Raw genomic sequence first — 22,673 nt, 5'->3', positions numbered from 1 at the left:
AACAGGACTGGGATTCCTCCTTGGTCAAAAATGTGCGTCTCAAGAAACGTCAAAAAAGAGTAAGTAGGACTATTTCAGAGTTAGTTACTGTGAAATGTCACAATAAATGTCATAAAAACTAATATTTGAACATAATTTCAGCGCTCATCCAGAAACCACACAGACGGTCCTGCTGCTGGTGCCAAGAAGACCCGCTCAACTGGCCGCACCTCAGACAAGGTAAGGCAACAACAGTGCTTGAGAGCTGTTAGCTTGCTTGGTTATTTTTAAATTGGTCTTTTGGTCTTTGTGTTTGTTTTCAAAGCAAATTGGCCTTTCAGTGCTCTCTGTACATGTGAATAGGAACTGAGGAAGGACATATATCATTCATATGACATTGGCTGTACAGTTTTAGTAATTGTGTATGATATTTGGATGGGTGGATATAGCTAGATAGAGATTTACTTGTCCCCATGGGGAAATTTGACTTGGACTCAACAAAGCTCGCTCAGGTTGAAGTTTTTTTTTTTTTTTCTGTGTACTCTGTAATGTCTTCTGTTTGCTGGTTCCCAAATGTGCAAACACAGCCTCTGTGACCTCTCCTTATGTTGGGCTACTAATTCTGATTGATACAGGCACAAAATAGTTCTTAAGCCGATTCAGATTGCACCGCTGAACTCTATATTGTCTGCCTGACTAACAGCTCGTACGGAGCAAACAGAATATGGGATGGATTGCAGAGGTTTCACTCAACCTGTTTCAATACGCATTGGTCAAAAAAAGACCAATTTTAATTAAAATTGTAATCTTTCTGACCAATGATTTTTATTGCCGTCTGAACCAAATGCGTTAACTCTGATTTTGATGACACCGGAAGGTTCCCAAACCATGCAGTCATACTCGATTGCACTTTAAAACAGCCTGATAAAACAGAAACATTGCAGTCAGCATTCCAGGTTGACTTGCTAACAGTGTAGACACCAAGATACTTATAGGACTGAACTTGTGCAATTGGCTGATTGTGTACTGTGTTCACCAGCTTAAAAAATAATATCCAGGTGTTTTTTATTATTATTATTTTTGATTTGAATTGGGTTATTTGTGTCACACCAAGCAACAAACTCAATTATTTCTTAAGGATTTATGGTTGTATCACCATGCCTTCTAAAGTAAACTTAACATAACAGAATCATCTGAGCATTTGAAACTATATTTCTGTGAATGCCTACTGGAGCACTCGTTTGTGTACAGTGTAAAAAGAGCCAGTGAGCCGACAGCCTTGTGGACCTCAGGTACTGATCGTTTGTAGCTGAAAGACTATTGTTGACCTTAACCTGCTGTGTTCTGCTTGTTAAAAATGAGTGATGCCACCTCATAACCGAAGAGTTGACATCCAGCTATGTTAAGTTTCTCAATTAAAAGATGCGGCTGTAGAGTGTTAAAAGATTGTCTTGCTTGACCATAGGGTAATGAGTCCTTGGTGGCAATGACCACGGTGACGGTGCCCTCTAATGGAGGACCCATTGAGGCCGTTTCTACAATTGAAGCTGTACCCTACTGGACCCGCAGCAGGAGAAAGACAGGTGAAATGTCTCGATTCAATTCATTTAGCATGATGAAAACAGGAATGGGCTATATAGTCTTGCAGAGGTGATCATTCAGTGATGTGACCGAAACTGAGATAGTCTGTGTCTGTGTTAGTTTTCATTACATAGACTGTTTCTAAAGGTGGTGTTGATAACGATAAAAAAAAAACCTCATCCAACTTATCAGGGCATTCTGTTGTAGTTGAACTGTAAGTAATCAATTGCTTTGTTCTATGTCTGATGCCTCAGCAGTACAGGACTGGGACACCGACTCCATCCAGTCCAATGATTCGGTGTTCAAGCAACCGAACAGGCCAGAGAGGCTCATTACCACCTGCACACAACCCAGCACTCCTACCAGCAATGGATGCCTGCGCCTGCATGAGTTTGTCTCCAAAACGGTAAGAGAGTTGGCAGAGCATGTGCTGTCACTTTCAGCATCAGCTGCCAGGTTTAACAACACAGCAGCTGATTTTGCACTTCCAAAAGAGTAAAAACTGTGTTTTGAGGAGTAGTGGTGATCACTCCTTGATTTTACAGTGTTTAAAATTCAGCAAAGGACTACAATTTGAAACCATACCAAAAGATACCAAAATTCCGTTAGCGTATTTTTGCTTGTGACTGATGTTGGACTGGTTTAACTTCTAGCTCTTGGTATTGATCAATATTTGAGTTATTATACGTTCACATTTTCTTTGAAATATATAGAGAAGTGTGATAACAAAATGTAGTGTTGTACATCAAGATGATGGACACACATCACACAGATGTGGGACCCCTGAAAAAGAAGTCATGGCTGTTTAAGTCTGAATCCTGTGCCATTATTCTTTTTCTTACAAACAGGTGATCAAACCTGAGTCCTGTGTGCCCTGTGGGAAGAGGATCAAGTTTGGGAAGATCTCTCTGAAGTGCAGAGACTGCCGTGTGGTGTCCCACCCTGAATGCCGTGAGCGCTGCCCGCTGCCATGCATACCAACCATGACTGGCACCCCTGTGAAGATTGGCGAGGTATGGTTGCATATGGGAGAGCAGATAACCAAGCCTTTTTAATCAATGGACGCAATTGTTAAAACTTACTCCAGGAAGCCTGGGACAGTTACTGTTTACCAATTTTATCAGATAAGATTTTAGACATGTCTACTGTCAAGAGGATAGTGTTTTTGTAATGTCATGGTATGGTGAATTGTACAATATAATTGAAATTTGTGGGAAGATTGCGTGACAGAAGTAATGCAGTCAGGCCGCACAAAATCTCTACAATAACAATAAACCTACATTGAACTAAGATTGGGTCTCTTGCTCATCCACAATTGATCTTGGCTCATCTTGAAAGCATAATATTAAAATACTCAACAAAGGTGCTGCTAACATGGCAGGCAATAATCTGTACATCTGATGTATAGCTCATTGTTGCTGTTGTGGTGTGGCACCAGGCAGTTGTATTAGCCATCATCCCATGTCATGCTTTCATTGCTTCCTAGTGGGGATGTGTCAAAGCTATGGATCCAGTTGTTTAAGGGTCCACTTGTAATCTTTCCTCACTCTGTTGGTTGTTTTTGTTGTGTTCTGTGTTCCACTCTGATGGTCCTCATTTTATTCCTCTTGTGTGATAAGGGCACTCTGGCTGACTATGTGTCCGGCTCTTCTCCCATGATCCCCTCGCTGGTGGTGCACTGTGTGAACGAGATCGAGCAGCGTGGCCTGAACGAGGTGAGAACTCTCCCAATGACCCTAGCGTGACCTTACAGCTTGCTTGACTGACTTCTAAACTGCTATCAAGTTTTTGCACCATGAGAACGGACCAATTACTCACCATGAGGTTATCAGAGTTTCACATTTTTAAACAGGATTACAGGATTAAGACAGCTGTGTATTGCCAGGATTGTAAGAATGTGGAGAATAAACTGGCTTTCAGCCTGTAAAGCAGCGCAGCATGCTGTCTCTGAGAGGCTCAACTGACTGTGGGAACATCTGCCAAATCCTCCCTCACATGTGTGCCTCCTCCTCCCTCTCTCTACCCCCCACCCCATGCAGGCTGGGCTGTACCGGCTGTCTGGAGCCGAGCGAACAGTCCGTGAGCTGAAGGAGAAGTTCCTGCGCGGGAAAGCTGTCCCACTGCTCAGCAAGGTGGACGATATTCACGCCATCACAGGCCTTCTGAAGGACTTCCTGAGGAAGCTGCGGGAGCCACTGCTCACCTTCCGGCTCAACCGGACCTTCATGGATGCTGCAGGTGGGTGCCAGAGTTGAGGACAAGCCAACTTTCCAACTTTGATCAGGCCATGTATTATGTGACTGGTATTTTTGTGCCTATATGATCGGGTCATATATTTTGTGATACTGGTAACTTGAACAATACACTGACCCTCTGTCATTATTTGTATTTCTTTAGCATTACAATTTAATCTCCACAGCATTATTCATACATTAACTTGCATGCGTTGAGTGTTCAAGTAGTATTTCAAGAGTTAGTACCTGTTGTGTTTCAAACCGAGTAACCTTGTAGTTGTAATGGTATTAAAGATGTCATCTTCAAAGTACTCTGAAGACAGTTTGTATCGTCTCTGTGCATCTTGATTCCATTTGACATTGGTTCCATTTTTAGACAACGGCACAAATGGAACTTATATGAATGGAATGTAGAAAAAGATTGGGGGACAACCTTTGCACTGTTCCTTTGTTATTTTTGGTCTGGAAACTGGCTCTAATGGTTTTAAACGACATACCGTATTTTCCGGACTATAAGCCGCTACTTTTTTCCCACGCTTTGAACCTCGCGGCTTAAACAACGATGCGGCTAATTTATGGATTATGATACCTGTGACTGTATACGGTGGCTTTGTGGAGCTAGGATGCTAGCATGGATGCAGCCGCATGGATGCTTAGCTCCACGCGATTTCTCAGTATCTCTCAATAACTTAACTAATGTCAAAATAACCACAGTCTACCAGCGTAGACAGAACACAACTCAAAACACTTTAGAAAATAAAATAAACGTTTACAACAATACAAATCCAGTCTTCAAGTTCTTTAGCTCACTGGTTTCAAACTAGCGTCTGTCTTCAATCTAACGTTCTAGCTTCTGATTGACTCTTGCGACTGTGCGCTCTTAAAGCAACAGTGCACTTATCTAACTGGCAAAACTAACTATTGTATTAGTTTTGATATTCATTTTAGCCTGTGTAAAGTTAATTTGTTTCAATGTTGCGGTAGTCACCTGCGGCTTATAGACATGTGCGGCTTATTTATGTTAAAAATAATTATTTTTAAAAAATTCAGTGCGTGAGGCTTATATTCAGGTGCGCTCAATAGTCCGGAAATTACGGTAAACCTCATCTTTTTAAAATTGTATTTTACTGTGTAAAATCAATACTGATGTGCTTACACCTGTTAGTCACTCGTACGAAACACTTAGATTCACTCATGTTTATGGCTCTTGGCTCACATCCATCGGGCTGAATTCTTCCAAAACTTCCATGCACATTCATATTACAGGTAAGACTTTAATGAACCAATCTTTCCTCCCTTTCCTCAGAGGTGAGCGACGAGGACAACAGCATTGCCCTGATGTACCAGACCATCAGTGACCTGCCTCAGCCCAACCGCGACACTCTGGCCTTCCTGCTCATTCATCTGCAGAGGTCAGGGACATCACCGTGCTATCTCTTCACTCTTATGTGCTTAAAGATGATGTGTGGTGTTCTCAATTACATATACGTCTTCCTGTTTTTGTTATACCGACTGTCTGCATTTCTTCTCATTGCCAGAGTTTCCCAGAGTTCTGATACGAGGATGAACGTCACTAATCTGGCACGGGTGTTTGGACCCACAATTGTGGGTCATGCAGTGGCTGACCCTGACCCAATGACAATCCTCCAGGACACCAAACGCCAGCCAAAGGTATGATGACTAGTACACTACACATTTTCCCTTTTTAAAAAGAGCACTAATGAATACAACTTTGTGTTGATCCACGATGGCATCATCCACAATGCCCTTCATTAGAAGCAAGCCCTAAGGCAGAGAAATTGTGTTTCTCTAAGGCCTCATTTCTCATGAAATTTCCTTTGCCTTGAGGTTATTAGAGGAGGTAGTCTATTTATTAAATGTGGCTTTGAAATGAAAATGGATGAGGCAATAGTCAGAAATCCACTGAGTGATAACTTGGTTTCTCCTGCACCGCTATAGGTGGTGGAGCGCCTGCTGGCTCTTCCGACTGAGTACTGGAGCCAGTACATGATGGCAGAGAATGACCAGCTCCATTCTGATCACATGGTCATCGAGAACACAAACTGCTATGCCACCCCAGACCACCACAAAGGTGAGGAGGCATGCTGGTCAGCTCTTCAAACCAAGTGGAGAAAAATCCTATGGAAAATCTGTATACTTCCTGGCTGTAAAGAAAAAAACTCCATAATTAAAGGGTTTTTGCTAAATCAAAAAAAAATAACACCAGTAGAAAACGTAGGCAAACCTTGTGTTAAAATATACTTATTTATTTGTCTTTTGTAACTACATTGTTGTCTTGCATTGGGTAAAAAACACATGTTGCTACCAATTTGCTAAAGCAGAAAAATATGGACTACATCAGTGTCGCTTACTTCAAGGGTCATCGACAGTGTTGCTGGCCTCATGTGTCACTTAACAACCAGACTCTGAAAATATTCTCTTAGAGACCATCGTGTGATTTTTCTCTCATGCTATTTTTTTGTCTTGTATAATTCACAACCGTTTCACCTAAACAAAAGCTACTCAAACATTTATCATAAAATTAAAGAAGACATCTGATCAGTACTCTAGTTTACTGTAATATAGCTTTCTTCAGATGCCTCAAACCCTTTCGCTCCCATTAAGAAGAAATGCACTCAAATAGCGCCATCCACTGGCTTAGGTTTGCACAAGCATTAGAAGATATGATTTTGTACAGTAGCAATTCATCATACCAGCACATGGCCGATTGACTCAGTAAGCGTCTTTCACCAACTCTTTCCAACTCTCCACAGTGAGTATGCTGGGACCCATCACCACTCCAGAACACCAGATAACCAAGACTCCATCCTCCAGCTCCCTGTCCAGCCGAGTGATGAACAAGATTACTCCCAAGTAAGTGAACAATCCCCTGGTGTTGGTCAGAGCCCCAAAGCCCTGGACCTCAGCATGGTGTAAGCTGCATGTACATATGTACAAGTAGATGTTTAACTTGCTAGCCAGTGGCTCCATGCATGATGTATATGTAGTGAGTCCCTAACTTGGAGTTGAACAGTACCTGATCCTGAGAACAGTGAGTGGAGTCGTGTACATAGTGTTATCTTTGAATTGTTTGAGATCTTGGTTAATTTTATGCCAAGTCCTAGGCTCTATCTGACCTTGAAACTCCTGACCAAAGTCTAGTTTTTTTTTTTTCCTAGTCTAGTTTTAAAAACTCTCCACCTAAGCATTTCATTTCAACTCTGCCGCACAGACAGGTTTTTGTCTGTGTTGTGACTTGTGCTCCTTTTAATAATTGTTTCCAATTTTGCAGGTTTGGAAGCAAGAGTAAATCAGCAGTGGGCTTCAACCGGCAGGGAAATTTCTTCGCCTCTCCACTCCTGAAGTAAACCAAGTGCGACTATTCGAGCTTAACCTACAATTGCTAGATACTGGCTGCCATTTTCAGGCAATAGCTTTTATATTTACTATCGCACGGCCCTATGTAGTGCTTCAGCTTTGCTTCGCCTTTTGGTTTTATTATTGTTATTTCTTCTTTCAATGTATCAAAGTAGATTGTTATTGTTTTTATGTATATAGTAGGTTTTATATATGTTTGGTCCTAGAACATTTTGAATCAACCAAAGGGAAGCCGCCAATGAAGAACCATCATTAGTGTCCCATACAGTGTCAGCCAGTCAATCAATCATGGGTGTCTGTCATCAAGATACTCTAACAGGTTGACTGCTGCGCTATGGTGCATAGGGACAATGGGAAAGGACAGTTATTGGATTTGTACAGATGTGTTCTTGCAGGATTGCTCTGTATTTTTCGACACCTTTGGCCGTGTTGTATTTGACAAGGTAAATCTGTATAGTCCAACCTCGATTCTTTTGGCATTTGAAGAACATCCAATGATTTATTTTTATTTAAGTTTTATAAGAAGAAAAAAAAAAGTAGTTCCTCATTTTTACTTATTTGCACCTATTACATGCCCTGTCTTTTTGCATGTCCTTATTTCTGTTGTGTTATTTGTAATGGTCCTTTAGTCACAGCTTTTTACCCAGTCTCTTTAAGGTTAATGTAATTTCATTTCAGACCACCATTTCAACTCAATTTAAAAAAATGCAAATATCAATTTTGTTACGCAAATGTCTGTGGAAAAAGCACTTCTCCAACATCAGAATGAATGATTGTTTATTTCTGAACATGCATCTCCTGCTGCTTGACTTGTGAAGTATTCTGGATCAAGTCTTGAATTGTACAATTTTATGTTCACTATGCAAAGTCAACCATATTTAAATACACTTGGACTTAATGTGATCAGTTTGCCAGTGTGTTTTTTATATACGTGTATATGTGTGATCTTAAGTGCTGCTTGGCTTCACAGGACTTGTTTTAAAAAAAATGCATTTTAACAGAATGGAAACTACTTACCACTTTTGATTATCAATACGACTTGTGTGATTTGTAAAAATACATTAATTCACAGCAGGGTAGCCATATGTATTTATCTGCCTTTATTAGAATCTGTAAATTTACAGCAAGTAGGGTATGTTTTCTTACTGCAAACGCCCAAAAGGCCCATTTCAGCCTGTAAACAGATACAGTCAGGAACAGTCTCGAGTCCAAGCTGCTGTTATAGAAATTTTGCACATCAAACTTTTTTTCTGTTCTAATCTAAGCTTTTACACAAACGGATTTAGGAGGTAGTGTGTCTTCATGCTGTACATACTTGTTTTCAAAGTGACATTGTCCATCAGAATGATTTTGTAACACGTGGCAAAAGCTGAGAGCGATAGAAAAAGGAAAAAAAAAGGAACACCAGTTATCTCATTGGCACCAATAGGAATGCTTCTCTCAGAACTTTGGCCAGGGCCAGAGGCGGGGAGTGTTCTGAATGTAGGTCTGGTAGGCCGGATCGGCACCCCACTTCTTCATACCCTGTTTCTCCAGCATGGGAATCCCACTCACATAGCGCAAGAGGAACCAGAGGAACAAAGGAGACACCACACTCAGGTATTGCGGGCCGCGCATGACTGATGACGCTGACAGGAATAAGCCAGACCACTGTAGGATCTCCCCTAGGTAGTTTGGATGTCGGCTGTAGGCCCACAGGCCACTCTGGATGAACTTGCCCTGGTAGAGGAATGATAAGTTCAGGTTTAATAAATGCAAGCTAAGGGTATATAACAGTCTTGATGAGCTGGTGTTTATTACAATTACCAGAAAATGAAACTTCATGAACACCAGTGTATGTACTTGCAGTATTGCCAAAAATTCCCCAGTCACTGACATGGGGTAAAGATTTTGGATCGGGAAATAACTTACAACATTATCAGGGTCTCGTTTGAAGTTCCACTTCTGCTGGTCTGCAATGGCTTCTGTAGCAAACCCCAGCCCCCAGATGCCCCAGCCGACATAGTCAGTTGGCCCCAGGGGCACATCACGCTTCTCACTGTTAAGGATGAGTGTGGGCAGGAGGGTGATGAAGACCCAGAGAGCTGTGCAATAGAGAAGCATAAACACCAATAAACACACAGCATTGCCACCAGCAGACCTTGCTGTCTGCACACAACATGCATTAATTTATGGAACGAACTGCTCAAATGACCCATTGCAAAAACTCAAACCATGTTGCGCTTCACTTTACAGCCTCCTTATGCTGGCTGCATTTGGCTGAATACTGTAAAAGTACCAAAATATCAGCTTGTGTTCCCAGTAAATGTTTCAACACTTTGCTCCCCCTCATCTGCTGCTCGGTCAAGTCATGTGAAAAAATTATGTTTTCTAAACGAAGTTCGGGAAAAGCCCATAGGGATGATGGACAGCCATCACTCACCCCACTCCCGCTTCCTAGGATATTTAAACCCTCCTTACCTGTTTACTACGTCATGCGTCCGGTGTGGCAAAAGGCCTATCCGACTGGACTATAGTAATGCTGCACCTTTAGGCCACGCCCACCTGTGCAGTGAACCAAAAATGCTCCACTCAACCAGTCAAATTGAAAAAAAAAGGCCTTGGAGGAGTACAACAGCATGATCACATGATCATACACATAGATCTCCTCAAACTTAGCATTCAGACTGGAATGACTGCAGAGAGAGATGGGCTGGAGGGGGGTTGACTTGAAAATGTACATTCTTTCGCACCACCCATTTTGATTGGTCACACGACCGTGGTGCACTTAACTGCATGCTAGTTTTCCTCCGCAGAAAATGCTACACTGGGTGTTGTGAGGAAAGCGGTGTAGCCCCAGATATAAATCATGCTGCACTTCCCACATCCTTCCTATTCTCCTCCTTTTGGCTAGTAGCTCTAAGCTCACATTACCCCTTATCCATAGGGGTTATCAGTGGACATCACTCACACGCAATCTCTGCTATAGGCATACCTGTACCATGGCCAGCTACCAAGTCAAACAGAACATGCCGTAAGATGCTATTTTTTTTATCTTGTGCGCAAAAGTTATTATCTTGTACACACAAGATACAAAATATCACCTTACGGGACTTTACGGGCTCAGTACAAACAAGTGAAACACCATATAAAATGAAGATGCACCAATCTAATGATATAACTGACAGGCAGAAAAACAGGCAGGTACAGATTTAATTCTTACCTCTAGAGGGGACATATTTACTTGATATGGTGTTCTGTGAACATTACCAGCAGTTAGTTTTATAAATGCTCGCTAACAGCAAATAGAGTGTATTCATCAAGCATACTGAAGTTCCTACATACTGCAAATGTACATACTACATACTAGGTAGACTCTGGGGAGAGTTGCAGTATAACTAGAGGAAATGAACAACTCAAATAGCCTACCTTGCACAGTCCAGTACACAAAAAACGTCCCAGGGCTCTCTCTGACACCATTGAACCTGCGGTCTTGTCCCTCCTTCAGAATCCTCAGGAAGAGGAAAGTTCCAAGCCTGTTCAGTGAAGTCAGTTCCATCACTCATTGTCAGCATTGCCCTACTGATTAACCAAATTCCTTAATGGAATTCATTAATAGAAGGTCTGTCAAATGCAGTTGCTCTTAGTAACCCTGTGTTGAGCCTTTGGCTTGCTATTGAAGTGACTTTCAAATAGAAAAGTTCTGTGTATGTGTGTGTGTAAGGGGGTGGGGGTTGTCCAATCACCCTGTAATATATTCTGACTCTATGGCCCTTACACAGGTGTCTTTGACACACATTATCAGACATACCTCAGTCCCCATGCTGTAACCAGGCCTGTCTGTATGTTCTGCCGCAGGTGTCCAGTCCCTCCCCAGATGCGACTCAGGTGAGCCAGCGCAACAAATGTGCCAGACCCTAAAATGAAAAACATTTAATATCATTTTGAATTATCTAATTGTGTGCCAGCCAGGGTGTGTAGGCTACCCTTTGCTGACCGAGGCGTGTTCAATGAATATTTTACTGAAGAACCGGGTTTATTGGTTCCAAAGTTCAAAGGAACACTTTCAGACGTTAAGAGGGGAGCTCTTTGGAGTGAAAGAAGCGACAAGGACGCACACATTTAAGGTCGTAGTAACTTCATGATTAAAACTACTGGAAAGAGATGCCAATAGCGTTTTGACAGGTAAGCATCGATATCTGTCACATTCAAATTATTCAAAACAAGCAATCACCGTTGACTGTTGTTATAACTACTACATATGTAGATCTGAATATTTTTGAGAAAGTAACATCGAACTGTGACACTATGCACACGTACATTTATTTGTGTTAACTTAATATCAACACTGTAACATCCACTCAATGCAGATTAGATAGCGGAGTTGTGCAGAGTTTGCAACAAAGTAGTCTCATGACACTTTAGGAACGCTGAACAAATGTTCGTGTAAGCTACTGTTGCTACAGCCTGCATGGGGGGAAAAAACTATGGTGTAACTACTCTTAGTAGATAAACACTCAAGAAAGGCACCCAGAATGTTCATCAATCTGCCTGTAGTGTGTAGTCCAACAGTAACCTACTCTTAGGGGGGGCGGAGGCGCGAGTGTTTCACAACAAGCTGCGCACTCGTAATGCGTTGGAGTAAAACGGACTCATTTCATAACCATAGCACGTTTAACCTACTGCAATGTAGTCTCTTGTCCATACTTGACTAAGGAAAAAATAAAACATAATACAAACGTAAACGTATGTTGCCTATATGCAGCCTACTTGCCGAACAACCGACACAACACTAGTTCTATGTTACTAACAAACTTAAACCATTATGTAGCCTACTAGAAGTTCACACCAGTCCGGTAAAACAGCCTTAGCCTACCTGCTAAATCGTAAAACTTTTCAGTTTTAAAAACTGAGGCGAGTGCCCACCCAACCCATTGAATTCCCAGGTCAGTAACAGCACATTTTGCTAACGTGCTGCCCATGGTCATGTCTAGAAGGTCCAGAAGTATCGGCGAAATCAAAGTGAAATCGAACATTAGCCCTGACCCTTTTGACAAGACGCCAGCTCAAAGTTCACGTCTTGGGAGTGGCTTAGAAATAAGATTAATATTCGCAAGGTCGAGTGGGAAATGTAGTAAATTACGATTTGCTAGCAGCAGGACTACAGTGAAAGATTTGAATTAGATTGTTTTAGTTATTTTCACAGGATCATCTTACGTCTGAGGAATGAATCTGTTTCACCATAGCATTGTCTTATTACTTTATAAGAACGTTATTATGGGTTGTGCATACACCCAGATTACTGGTTAGAGGGAGGACCAATCTGACACAAGCACCAAGCAGTAAAATAGTTTATCTTTTGTCTAGCCCATACCGATAACTCACTACTAGAAAGTAGGCTACACTGCTCATTACAGTAGTTAGTCTGGTTAACACTTAATCATATGTGATTTTGCTACAGTTATTTCCTCGTGACCATGTTACTTCAGACTAGTGAATATGTTTCACCATAAGTTTGTCTAATTAAATAGGCTGTATATTTAAGAAAGATATAATGGCTGTGTCCATGCATACAAACTATTGGTTAGAGGGAGGATCAATCTGACTTAAGCACCAGGCAGTAAAATAGTTTATTGCTCTACTATATGAATAACTCACAGGAACACCCTGGGTCCAAACATCATATGATTCAAACGAGATAATACCGGTAGAAAGAAAGCTATACACATACCAACTGACATTACATTTTCTAATTACAGAACATTTCTCTGATAGGGCAACGGACAGAAAAACTAACTTTATGGATTCAGTTAAAACGAGTGAGAGTGCTGCCACTAGTCCAAAGGGAGCTGGAGTCTTTGCTAAACGGGTTCAGCGAAAACTAAGCAGAGCTCAAGAGAAGGTAAGGCCCCACACAATTTTTTCCCCACACAATTATTGCTCTCAGTGCTCTCAACAAGGCTGTAATTTGAAATGAAATAAAAATAGAAATTTTGACCAGTGAGAATCTAGAGATGGGGAAAAACAAGAACACTTTCTGATGGTATTGTAAATCTCATTGGTTCATAAAACTACTTTTGTGTGAACACACTTGATCTGCTTCTGGCAGAAAGACAAGTTTATTGGGCCAATAATTGCTGATCCCCAAATAAACACACGGCAAGATACTATCCTTTCTTTTGAAGAACCTGATCCTGTGGACATTGCCTCCATATCACATCACAGATACTCAGATATCTGTTTAGATATGAATGCAAAGTGCCCAGTTCTAATGACAATTACTGTTTCTGAAGAGAACCATCTCTGTGTGGTGTTTTGAAGGCATTTCATTTGTGGTGTATCACAGGTCTTACAGAAGTTTGGCAAGACTGACGAGACCAAAGATGAAGAATTTTCATTTTACGTTCAAGATCTAAATGACCAGCAGGTATCACAAGCAATGAACAGAAATATACTGTCTCATGCATTTCTGATATTTAGCAGTGAAAGATAATGAGTGTGAATAATGGTAATGATACTGAGAAATGGGAGTTTCATTTTCTTTGTTTGAATGTAAAATGCAGCCTTTCTGCCTTCGGTTGAAATGTTTTGTTTAATTTTCAGAATGATGGAAGTAGGATATACAAAGACCTCAAGGCCTATTACAATGCTGTCAAAGGTATTTATATATAATTTTACAGCAAACAAAATATACTCCATTTATTCCACAACATTTTACAGAAAGTACACAACCATCTGTTGTAATATGTTAAAGTGATTTCAATTGCTTTATCAACATGCACTAATTATTACAAATTAAAATAAACTAACAGTCATCGACACAGCCTGGTTTGGAATGTTTTCTATGATCATATTTGGACTGTTTCCAAAGTGTCCTGTCATTGCAGTCATGAGAGAGGCCTCCAAACGGCTCTCCCACTCTCTCTTTGATGCTTTTGAATCTGACTGGAATGGACTGGACGATCTGGGAGTCATTGTGGAGGTCTGTCACAAATTACACTTTTAAACCAATTATTTTGTGTCTTTTGAATGTCTTCTCAAAGATAAACAAACAAACAGGAGCACATAAGATGAAACAAACTCATATTTTCTGTCCAAAAGGGAGAAGATCTTTTATGGAATGACTACGAAGCAAAAATCTTAGACCAAGCTGTGCACACCATGGACTCCTACATGAGACAGTTTCCAGATGTCAAGGTAAAAAAAGATAAGCACTCATACTGTACAAACAACACTTCTCTTTTTTATGTCCGGCTCTTTTAATGACCTCTCTGCTGCCAACTTTCTGCATGCCTGTAGGAGAAAGTGGCCAAACGCAACAGGAAGCTAGTGGACTATGATTCATCACGCCGCCACCTAGAGGCGCTGCAGAATGCCAAAAAGCAAGATGATGTCAAGACAGCCAAGGTACTGTGGAAAAGAAGGGAACCACACATCTTTACTGAAGACCTGAGGGACTGAAACGTCCCTGTACATTTGTACATTGAATATTTGAGACATCTTGGTGACATGAAACCTTTTAATAGTAAATGTAATATGTCAGCTCTGAGACTTAATAAGGCCAAGCAGCAATATGGTAGAGCTGTAATTTTAGCAGCAGGAAATGGGGGAGTGGTCTGATTCATAATGACATTTTTGCCCTGCACAGGCTGAAGAAGAGTTGCAGACAACCAAGGATATCTATGAGGATCTCAACCAGGAACTTAAAGAAGAGCTGCCTGTCCTTTTTGGGAGGTGAGATTTTCAAGGTCCATGCTTCAGCTGGTGAATTTATGCACAGGCAGAGACTATAGTGTTGTACATGGCATACTTAGCACACTGTTCCCACTTAATATGAATTTGACCTCACCACAGAAATGCATGTTTCTTTGGTGAGGTTAAACTTATTTCACATTAGGGCAAAGTACAGACTAATGGCAGACTAATAAATAGATAAATGAATATGAATAGGGGAATCAGAACTACTCATTCTTCCTTGGTTTCTGACCCATTTTTTGTGAGAATGATAATTGAAAATGGCACATATTACTACTAAAATAGTGCAACATGGAGAACTCATTGAAAATGATTGTTTTCCCTCCACATCAAGTCGCATCGGATGCTATGTGACAGTGTTTCAAGCCATTTCCAACCTGAGGGACATCTTGTATAAAGAACTGAGCACGGTAAATTCAGTTTCAGTGAATTCCTCCACACATCCAGTGCATGATATAGCATACTCAAAGTACATATGATGTAGGTTGTAGAGGTATCTAAAATACTTACATACTACGTATGTTTGTAGAAGAATCTAAAATAAAATGTGAGTAAATTCAGAGTAATTTTTGGAGAGAACAACTGGAAAATACTTACTGTGAAATTAAGTATTGATTCAGCGTATTAATCGTCACAGCGAGGCAAACTGTAATAAAAATAAAATTTTGCATTTAATGGAAAACTCATCTTACTTCATTCAGTCACCCATGATCTGGTTATACATATTCTTTTTAGATGAACCATGATTTTCAAGATGTTCTCACTGATGTGAAAGCTCAGCATCCAGACAAAGTGTTTGTTATCAACAACCTCCAGCGGTATGTCAGCGCCTACAGCATTTTACCTGTTGATGAGATTGTTTACTTGAAGATCTATAGGTTAACAAAATATTGATGTACTTCTCTGTAGTAGTACTCCACTGTTCTGTGCTGTTCCAAAAATGTTAAGAGACCTCCAAGTTGCGTTTTCGGATCTTTCACAAATCCTTAAATGAATCTGATCAGATCAAATATCAATACCAGCACTAACCTTCCTTGTCTTCAGCACTGCATCACTGAAGAGGAGATCACTGATTTCACCAAGGGCATGGAGGGCCAGCTTCTCAGAGCTCCACTCAAACATCAGTCCTAGAGGCTCCCTTCGGTAAGGTTAACTGCCAAGGTTAAGCTCAGAGCAATGGTTACCTGCATAGGTAGAAGGTTTTGTCTTAAGGGGAGCATCATTAAACTGCCTTTAAATCATGATTTAAATGTCTTTCACATCAGTATGATAGTACAGTACAGTATGAGAGGCTTCATAGGGGCGTATTATACAGCCTGTTTAAGGCGGGAGTGTTGCACCTTTTTTCCGCCTCGCAGAAGGTACAAACACGGAATGGGTGGGGCATTGTTGTTCCGCCTCTGAGCCGGCAGCAGAGGTAGTCACAGAGCCGGATATTGATGTCTGTGTAAAAGAGAGAGCCAGCATTGGCGGAATAGGGGGATGACACAGCCTAGCAGCGAACCAAAAATGAAGCAATGTGTTGTCACAACGCACAATTCCGATATGGTACCTATGTCCTATGTTCTTAGCCTTGTCACCACATTTGTATGATCTTAAACAATCCCACATAACAGATGTTATGTTGAATAGATTATGTCTAAGCCAACTGATACAAAATATAATGGTAGGCCTGCAGTTAGTGCAAACTACCAGCTGGCGTAGCTTCACTGTGATGACTCGAAATGCTGCACTGATATCACATCTTATCGAATGACTATTACAACATTTTGTTAATAGCACTATTAGTACCTGTTAGGCTGTTGTGTAAAGAGTTCTCTGTGGTTGACCTGATTTTGTTAATTGGTGTGTCATTCAGCAATTGCATTGTGCTTGGGATACACGCAGCATTCCTTTCTGCTCAGTAGGCTACACTCCTACCTGCAAGACTTTTTTTTTTAACGTCCATCACTGCACTGTCTTCTGGATGGCTTTGGCAAGCTTGTCTACCCAACAACTTGTTCAATTTTGTCAATGCAAATAGTTTGATGTTATGTAGGCTAGCCTACTTATGTAACTTTCAGCAAAATTAAGCTATATCCTAACTACCACACCTTTGAGGATTGGGCAAACAAAGCTGTTCCTTTTGCCTCAGAAGAACACGCTTATAATGTAATGCGGTGCTAAAAGCTCTGCACACAGTTAAACACTTTATCCGACTTGCCTCAATTAACAGCCTACCCGCAGAGTAACTTGCAGTCTTCAAATAATGTCTGATTGTTAAATCAAACTGACATTGATATAGTAACCTAGAAATATGCAAGAAATATGCAAGAAATATGCAAACATTTTAATAAACATCCACACATTTGCAAAGTTTGATTTGTGTTCCCCGTTTGATAAATCAGTTGTGACAGGGTGAATCGGGTAAACCACGTAAGCTGCATTGTTGTGGTCTCTCATCCCCAGTTGAAATTAACCCAAATAGGTCCAGAACACTGGAACGCCAGCATGCTAAAGCACATGCAGGGGCAACATGATGCCGCCTCTGCTGATGAGGGGTCTTCTTGGCAGCAGTATATTCAGGATCTCTTTTTAAAAAGGGCCTATGGTTTACCAGTGCAATAAATTGTTGGGCTATTTTCCATACAGGAGGAAAAATCCAACTAGCCCACTGAGGAGTGTACAGAGACCTTCACTGGAAGTGTACAGTGAAACAGAACCCCAGCCTACTCCAGACCCACAAGTGGAGACCATCACTGAAGTGAGGGACGTCGAGGTGAGCTCAACCTGCTCTGAGCAGCCACCGGCAGAGGAGTTAAACGAGGCATCTGGTGGCGGTGAGGGGGGTGAAAAGGTGGAAAAAGAAGAGGAGAAACCACAAGAAGACAAACAAGGTGAGCCAGATCTGACTTTGGAGTCTGCTGATCCAGGTAAAGGGGGAACTGGAGAGAGCCCAGTGCCGGCAGACAACAACCCAGCTGAGGCAAAAGCAGAAGAAGAAGCACTGATGAACAACCCTGACAGCAGCGAGATACTGGAGAATGGAGAGGCATCTGACAGTCAGAATGCTGGGGTCAACTGCTCATCCTCACATGGCAAAGTGAGTCAGAGTTTCCTATTGCATGGCTCCCTGATCTGCACCAATGAGTGTGAATCTGTATGATTGTGGTACACTGTAGTACACTGTAAATAGTGAGGTAAACATTGTTGCAGTCCAGTCGCTGTGTTGTCTGTTGATGGTTATTTCTGGTGGCGTTGTAGCATGTTCCTTAACTGTTCAGTAAAGATGTGTGTGTTTCTAATGTAAGGGGGCAGCAGCAGCTGAGGAATCTGGTCTTGACAGGGAGACAGTGATGTGAAACCTAATACTGTATACAGGAAAGTAAGTCTTGAATTAACTTGTTTAACCACACATACCATTACAATAGCCATTTGAAACAAGATATGTTGGTTTTCTTTCACTGATAAATGATAATATACGTACATGCCATATCTTTACTGGAGTGTTTCACCACAATGCTATTTCTTGATAGGGAACATTCCATGGAAGGGTCAGAAGATCATAACAGAACCTTCCATCAAGACATGGGATGGCTGGAATGCAGTTTGCCCAGATAAACACAGCCATATCTATGCTTTTGTCTCACAGATAATTTAAAAGAAAAGAGAACACAGTTGCTGTTTTAAAATGGATTGGTATTGCCTGATTCTTGATTTATTCCTTATATAATTAATCTGAATATTTTGGCTCAACGTGTTCAGCTTACCAATTTATATAGTCCAGATATAGAGAAATCCTGCAGTCCTATTGTTTTTATGTGCAATCATTGAAAGGCATAAACTGTAACTTTTGCTTTTAAAGCCTTATTTAGAAAAGAGACTACATTAAAATCAGCAAATTCCATGGTCTTGAAAGCAACAGTTTTACAGTTTTTTTTTTTTTTTAAAGTAAGGAAAATAAATTAACAATACAAAACACGTGTGTGCCTCATCTTGACTTTGTGTTTTCGATGTCCTGCTGAGACTACAAGTTGTGATGTCACCCCTCATATGGCGCCTTGCAGGAACAACCCGCCTAACAAGGTGGCATCCTGTCGACTACGTTCAACTTCTGGCTTCGTGAATCACCATTGTTTAATTTGTAGGGAGAGAGCGCTAAAGGAAAAGACACACGAATGCGCGGTAACCCAGAAGTCCCTGGTGTTGGAGTGGTTCCTTATTTCCTTCGAGCTGTTCCTGTTGATTTAGATATCGTTATTGGGTTGCTTCTCTTCCCGAATCTGAACGTTTACTGTTGGAACGTAAGTAGTCTATGCGCTGCCACAGCTGTTGGAATGATATGGTTCTTGATTTCAAGGTTTTAACATCGTAGCCTATTCAGTTTAGGTAATCATAGAGTAAGGCTATACCTACGCAGTATCGCTGACATATAATATGCACCGGGCCGCCGTAAGACATTGCATTGCATTTCATTTTACTCTTTCTGTGTAACAAGGGCGGTAGGTAAGACTTCAGACAGGAGTTAACTAGCTTTTGATGTGTATTTCTTTGTCTCTGGTAGGCCTGAGTTGGCTAAACTTTCATCCCGGGAAGGAAATGTTTTAAAGTATAATCTCTGTGTAGTCCCCAACACTTGAAAATTGAGGTTTGAGAGTTGCAGTAATTTAGATCGAAGACTGCATGTGATGTGTTCCAGGGGCTTTGTTTTCAGGAAGTAAGAAACGTGACTAATCCGTTCGACGTCTGATTTTGACATTTGATCAGCATCCGTGGTAAAGTAAGACCATATTATGGCAATAGACTTTTAGATCACTTAGTTAGTCATGTGCAAACCGTAAACGAATAACAAAAGTTTTTTTTTTTAATGTCTGTTTGATCCGGTTTGAGCATACATTTTGTAGCCTACCGCTGAACAATGAAGGTAGCCCGATTCATATGGAATCCAGGCCAAATACTGACTCCATGAATGGCTTTGACTACCTAGTTTAGTTCAGTTCCGACATTTTAAACTGCACCAGAAGGAGCTTCAAATGTGATGCATTAATGTATAATATTTGTAACTTTTCTTTTAGCGTAAGTTACGATAAAAGGACAATCAATCATGGCAAGCGTTGCACCCATGACAGGTAGGCTATGTGATGTTTATTGATCTATCTACTATTGATCTACTGCCGTTTTGTACTAATTTGAGAACACAACATTACATTTCTCCTCAGCATGGACAAAACGCTTCATGTCCTTTTGTGAGCCTGTTTTTAGTATGGGTCTTTTTATGACATCACCATCACCTGTTGCAGGGCTTCAAATTGGGCCCTGCAACAGGTGATCCCATCACCACCCAATCCAACCCCAAACTTTCAGACCGTATGCACAACATGATTAGTGTGTATATTTTTGGTTTACCTTTCTATGGTAGTTTCCCAGTTAAAAAAAAATGTTTTATGTCTCCAGCAGCATCTGTGGAACCAACGACAGTCTCTCCATACCAGTCAGACTCTGCTGTCATCGGAGGTAATTTGTGTTTCTTGAATTTGAACAGTGCTAGCTTTCTCCCTCAAATGCGAGCCACAAAAGGTCTCTTAATACTACCCTGCATTCACGGAAGGATGAGTGGTCATCTTTTATCCACATGTCTAATATATAATACTTTGTCAATGAACTAGCACATTTAGATACCGGTATGTCAATGTAAACCAGTAACAGAAAAACAATGACCAATGTAACTGCTTAGTCCTTTCTGAACACTTTTCAGTTTATGATCATTCTTTTAGACCAGCAGGAGTATGCCAGTCGTGGCGTACTGTAGCGTTGGCTGGCATTTAATTTGTAATCTTAAAAAAAAAAAAGGAGAAAAATCTGTATTCAAGACACCCTGACCTGCTAAAGTGGGCATGGAAGGTTGCAAGATCTGTAAAACCATACCTGAACTGCAATTTCTAGTGTGGTTATTTGGGTAGACCTCTCCACTAGGGTCATGTGTGTTGGTTCAGTTAATCACTGTGAATGTGTTTGTCTTGGCAAATCAACATGCGTTTCTTAATTTGCTTGTAGTTGTTGTGGTCTTGGTGCTGCTGACTGTAGCTGCGGGGGCTTTCCTGCTGTACCGGTACCTTTGCCATAATAAAGGGGCCTACAGGACGACAGGCGAACCTGCGCCTGGAGAGGATCCGGACCAGGTGTACAATGACACCGTGGCACCCATCAAGAAGGAGTACTTCATTTGAGCTTCCAACTCTGGACTAAAGATGCCCACTCACAAAAGGACAGGAAGCTGACGGCAAAGGACTGGATAAATATGGTGTGTGGTTGAGGAAACAGAATGTGGGGGGAAAACTATTTACCAGAGCACGGCTAATGAAGACACTGGGTTTGGGGGGGGGGGGTGTCTTTATGGAAGAACTAGTCGAATTCAGATTGTGCCTGTTTGTTCTATGCAGTTTTGTCATTTGGTGCTTTCATACAAGGGCGGGCGGGAGTTTTGATCATACTACAGGGAATGATTGAATAGTGGTCAATAGTGCAGCATCAAAGATGTATAGGAAAACTGGTCACTGTGCAGGTAACTGCATTGCTCAATTTTTCAGTTCATGAGTTCTGCATCTTGATTTGTTTGTATCAAAACAAATGGTGTTCCAATTATTTTGTATGATCTTTTAATGAAGAATGATTTTTAACTCGTTGTATTATGAGAAGGAAAAATGTCACCTGTTTTTTTTTTTGTGTGTGTTTTTTTTTTTTTTGAAGGACATATGTAGGGTTAAACTCTCGGGTCAATATTTATTAGACTGTGGAATCTTTTTTTTGTAATGGATAGATTCTGTGAAGCTGATTGTGTAATAATGTCAGCATTTTGTATCACAGCGCCACCTCTTTACTCATGCTTCCAATTGGCTCCAAATCCAAAAATATGATGAAATTATGTTTGGTAGTGTGTATTCTTACTGGACTGGTTTGTTTAAGATGCATTAGCCATCTGACATGTGTTATTCCTATTGTACACTACAGACTTGCTGGACTTCTGAGTTGAATGAAATAGAAACTCTCACTGACAACATATATATATATATATATGCTCATAATCTACAGAAGTGGTCTGTCAAAGTGAAGTCTATAAAAATGTACATGTGAAGTTTTTTTCCCTTGCCTTTGTATGTTCCCGATGAATATCTCCATGTTTATGGATGCTGTCACATATGAGACCTCAAGGTAGCTCTAGCCTACTCGTAGCATTTGTGCATGAAACATTCATTTTCCTGCTCTAGGGTTAGACACTGCTGTCTGGTGAAGAGCAAAGCTGCTTTTCCTCTACAATTTCTGAACAACAGTGCATGAGGTTCTTGAGTGATATGCTGTTTGCTAACGTAACAAATTACAAAACAGCTGGAATTCAATTGTCCAAAATACCATTTATTCTAAATTTTAATTGTATTTTTAGTATAAAAGAATTAAGTGCACCACAGTTCCATGCAGATATCGCTTCAGGATTTTCAAAACCAAACATTAAGTATTTCATGTGCCCACTGACCAACCTACTTCTTACACATGGATTCATTCTGGAAAGAAAAAAAAGACATTGAAAAAAATTGGAATACCGAACTAAAACCGTCCACCAGTCATTCTACAAAAAACTGAATTTATCTAGGTAGTTTGCAGCTAAATATTATTGTGACTCAATGGAATTTAGCTACAAAATTTCTATTCAGATTCTGGCCTCAGATTTCTTACATTTATTCTGTTATTGGTTGGCATTATATCTAGACTACGTATAAATACAATGAGAACAGT

At 40.8% G+C, this 22,673-nt stretch overlaps 3 protein-coding genes and 1 long non-coding RNA gene across 5 annotated transcripts; 2 read left to right on the top strand and 2 right to left on the bottom strand.

Moving 5' to 3' along the window:
* Nucleotides 1–5: 5 nt before the first annotated feature.
* racgap1 (Rac GTPase activating protein 1) lies at nt 6–8,075 on the top strand (the record flags this gene model as incomplete). Its single annotated transcript, XM_042705074.1, has 12 exons — nt 6–59; nt 142–219; nt 1,445–1,562; nt 1,815–1,966; nt 2,409–2,573; nt 3,180–3,275; nt 3,600–3,798; nt 5,101–5,206; nt 5,333–5,465; nt 5,754–5,886; nt 6,569–6,668; nt 7,087–8,075. Coding segments are annotated over 12 exons (1,410 nt in total), but the record flags the coding sequence as incomplete, so codon positions are not given.
* A 182-nt stretch (nt 8,076–8,257) lies between these two features.
* Nucleotides 8,258–12,471, bottom strand: si:ch211-210c8.6. The gene is made up of 5 exons (XM_042705072.1): nt 12,028–12,471; nt 10,963–11,068; nt 10,581–10,687; nt 9,084–9,256; nt 8,258–8,891 (listed from the first exon to the last, which is right to left on the bottom strand). The coding sequence occupies exons 1-5, from the start codon at nt 12,185–12,187 to the stop codon at nt 8,613–8,615; spliced, it is 825 nt and encodes a 274-aa protein (XP_042561006.1). The 5' UTR covers nt 12,188–12,471; the 3' UTR covers nt 8,258–8,612.
* Nucleotides 11,190–18,866, top strand: bin2a (bridging integrator 2a). Its single transcript, XM_042705071.1, has 14 exons — nt 11,190–11,336; nt 12,911–13,053; nt 13,498–13,578; nt 13,755–13,809; nt 14,039–14,133; nt 14,253–14,348; nt 14,451–14,558; nt 14,800–14,885; nt 15,241–15,316; nt 15,642–15,724; nt 15,951–16,049; nt 17,538–17,988; nt 18,197–18,270; nt 18,422–18,866. Exons 2-13 carry the CDS (start codon nt 12,952–12,954, stop codon nt 18,245–18,247), a joined length of 1,383 nt encoding a protein of 460 aa, XP_042561005.1. The 5' UTR covers nt 11,190–11,336; nt 12,911–12,951; the 3' UTR covers nt 18,248–18,270; nt 18,422–18,866.
* Nucleotides 14,476–18,743, bottom strand: LOC122130345. Of its 2 annotated transcripts, none has more exons than XR_006151858.1 (5): nt 18,656–18,743; nt 16,247–16,349; nt 15,936–16,090; nt 15,504–15,552; nt 14,476–14,561 (listed from the first exon to the last, which is right to left on the bottom strand). It is a non-coding gene; the product is annotated as an uncharacterized LOC122130345 (long non-coding RNA). The 2 variants fall into 2 exon arrangements; XR_006151859.1 differs by lacking the exon at nt 18,656–18,743 and adding an exon at nt 18,373–18,460.
* Nucleotides 18,867–22,673: the final 3,807 nt, after the last annotated feature.

The sequence above is a fragment of the Clupea harengus genome, unplaced genomic scaffold (genome assembly GCF_900700415.2).
Source record: "Clupea harengus unplaced genomic scaffold, Ch_v2.0.2, whole genome shotgun sequence".
NCBI lineage: Eukaryota > Metazoa > Chordata > Actinopteri > Clupeiformes > Clupeidae > Clupea > Clupea harengus.
Note: the sequence above shows the minus strand (reverse complement) of the source record. Positions and strands in the feature narration are given on the sequence as shown.